Consider the following 2500-nt stretch of genomic DNA (forward strand, 5'->3'; position numbering starts at 1 on the left):
ATATATATATATATATATATATATATATATATATATATTGTTAAATGTCTGTGTTTGGAAAACAGGAAATAGAGATGAAGTAACATCCAACAATTGCAGGACTGAGGCTGCTTGAAGGAATTCTGGATTTTACCATTCATGGGATCTATTTTATGGTTGTTGTTGTTTAGCCCCAGGTCTTCCCTAATCAAGTGGGCCTATGTTCTGAGGTATTGCAGACATGACCATCATGTCTGTCTTTAAAATAGGGGTGTATTTATGATTGTATAATTATCCAAAGTGTCCCGCTTTTTTTTAAGATGGTAGGGTGTGTTTTGAGGGAAATTTTCAAGTGGTTTGAGCAACTGCCTAGAAGCCATGTAGTTATTAATACACTCGACAAGAGGAGCTGTCAGCCAGGAAGTTATCCAGGCTAAACAAGCTTCTGTGACAGCTTTGCTTTACAATAATAATAATAATAATAAAATTTTAAAAATTATCATACAATGATGTACCATAATACTAGCTATGGCACCAAAAATTTGGAGAGACAAACTGTTTGAGATAAAGATTACCCAGGCATCAGGAGGCAGAGAACCATGGCTAAGGTGTCTGTATATTGTGTGTCATCATTGTTTAACATCCACCTTCCATGCTGGCATGGGTTGGACAGTTTGACAGGAGCCAGCCAGGTAGAAGACTACACCAGGTTACTGCGTCTAAAATTCTTCTTCCGGTTTCTGCTGCCTCTTGTTATTATGGGTCTTATATCAGTTGAAGATTTCAATAGAGTTAATGGCCCCGTTTAATAAATATTCCAGCAAGTTTGTCTGAATATTTAATAGTTGGCTTAGATTTATATTACACTTTGAGCAGCTGAAGTTTCTTACTTGCCATGGCAGCTCAGGAGATATTTCTCTGTAATACTTCCAACCTGTGTGATCTTAGTTCCTTTCAAATTATTCTAAAAAGCAGAAAGGTTTTAAGTGAGAATATCCTGTTTCAATCCCAAAACCAAGATGCTTACCTGAATGTAACTCTCATTGTGCACATATATATTGTTCATGAGGGAAGAAGGTCTGTAAGCTGATGGAAAGCAGACGCATGTATACGCATTCTCTCAAAAGCCAACAGAGCTAATCAACACAGCATTGCTCAAGAAATACGGAGACACACACTGACAAAAGCATGATGCCTTTTAGAGAAATATTTATGAGCCGAGTAGAGATTTAATGAATATTTAATGGGAACCTTTGAAGGAGAGAGTCTGTTTCTTTGATACTTGTAGTTGTACATGGAAAACTTTGCCTTAGATATTCTTTTGACAAAAGTTACACAGAAGAAGTGGGCGTAGAATAAAACAAATTTCTCTCGCAATTGCATTTACTGGAATTTCAGCCACCTTATTGACTGAAGGTAGAGTAGTATGTTTGATTTCAAGTCATCATCATCATCATCATTTAACATCCATTTTCCATGTTGGCATAGGTTGAATGGTTTGATGGGAGCTGGCAAACCAGAGGATTGCACCAGGCTCCAATTGTTTGTTTTGGCAGGGTTTTTACAGCTGGATGCCCTTCCTAACGCCAACCACTTTACAGTGTGCTAGGTGCTTTTTCCATGACACATCCCCCCATAACTTAGCAGTTCCATAAGAGACGAATACAATAAGTCCTAGGGTCAATTTATTCAGCCAAAATCTTCGAGGTGATGCACCAGCATGGCCACACTCCAAAGACTGAAACAAGTAAAACGTTATCCTTTTGGGGGTGAAGGGGTTCAAGAGAGTAGGGTGCCATTTGAGTGGGATTTGATTGCTATTTCTAGCAAGTGGAGTGTGACAGTTTTTAGTTGTTTAATAATTTCATCAAAAAACTCAACTTTTTGTTGTTGTTGTTGTTGTTAGTCTTCCCAAGAAATCTCCTAGATTGTGACTGAACCTACTTAGAATCACATGGACATGTCTTAAGAATTAACTGACCATCTACTTCATTTAATAGGTCTTCTCAGTCTAAGCTGACCACGTCCATTCAGGACCAGCAGCAACAACAACAAGGTAGTGTTTGTGGACCAGAAATAACTGCTGCTGTGTAACCTCAATACAAATCTATTATCATCAACTAATAACTAATCAATACCCTTGGTTTACAATTGCTAATCTCAATGTGTTTGCTCTATTTTAGGTACTTTAATGGACTGCTACGATGAACTAGGCAATCGATATCAACTTCCTGTGTATGTGTTAAGTGCCCCGACCAATTTAATTGAGGAAGTCAGTGACAGTGATACAATACAAGATGCAGACTCGGCGTCCCCTGGTCTGGAACTACCAATCAAATTCCGTCTTTCACACACTAATAAAGACTTAAAGTTGTACGTTCGAACAACGGACACTGTATGGAAAGTTAAGAAAAGAATATTCGAAGAAGAAGGCATAGATCCTTCTCGTCAGCGATGGTTTTTCTCTGGTCGACTCCTTAGTGATAAAATGAAAATTGAAGACACAAAAATTTCCAAAGGA

The 2500-nt window shown here is 38.0% G+C and overlaps 1 protein-coding gene across 1 annotated transcript in view; it reads left to right on the forward strand.

The window, feature by feature from the left end:
- LOC106882938 (ubiquitin domain-containing protein 2) overlaps positions 1-2500 on the forward strand; it is a 50361-nt gene that overhangs the window by 47705 nt on the left and 156 nt on the right. Inside the window, exon 3 of the mRNA XM_014933782.2 lies at positions 2163-2500. This exon is cut by the window's right edge and continues 156 nt beyond it. Coding sequence (XP_014789268.1) covers positions 2163-2500 — 338 coding nt within the window. The remainder of the gene's footprint in view (positions 1-2162) is intronic.

Source organism: Octopus bimaculoides, chromosome 18 (assembly GCF_001194135.2).
Source record: "Octopus bimaculoides isolate UCB-OBI-ISO-001 chromosome 18, ASM119413v2, whole genome shotgun sequence".
Classification (NCBI taxonomy): Eukaryota; Metazoa; Mollusca; class Cephalopoda; order Octopoda; family Octopodidae; genus Octopus; species Octopus bimaculoides.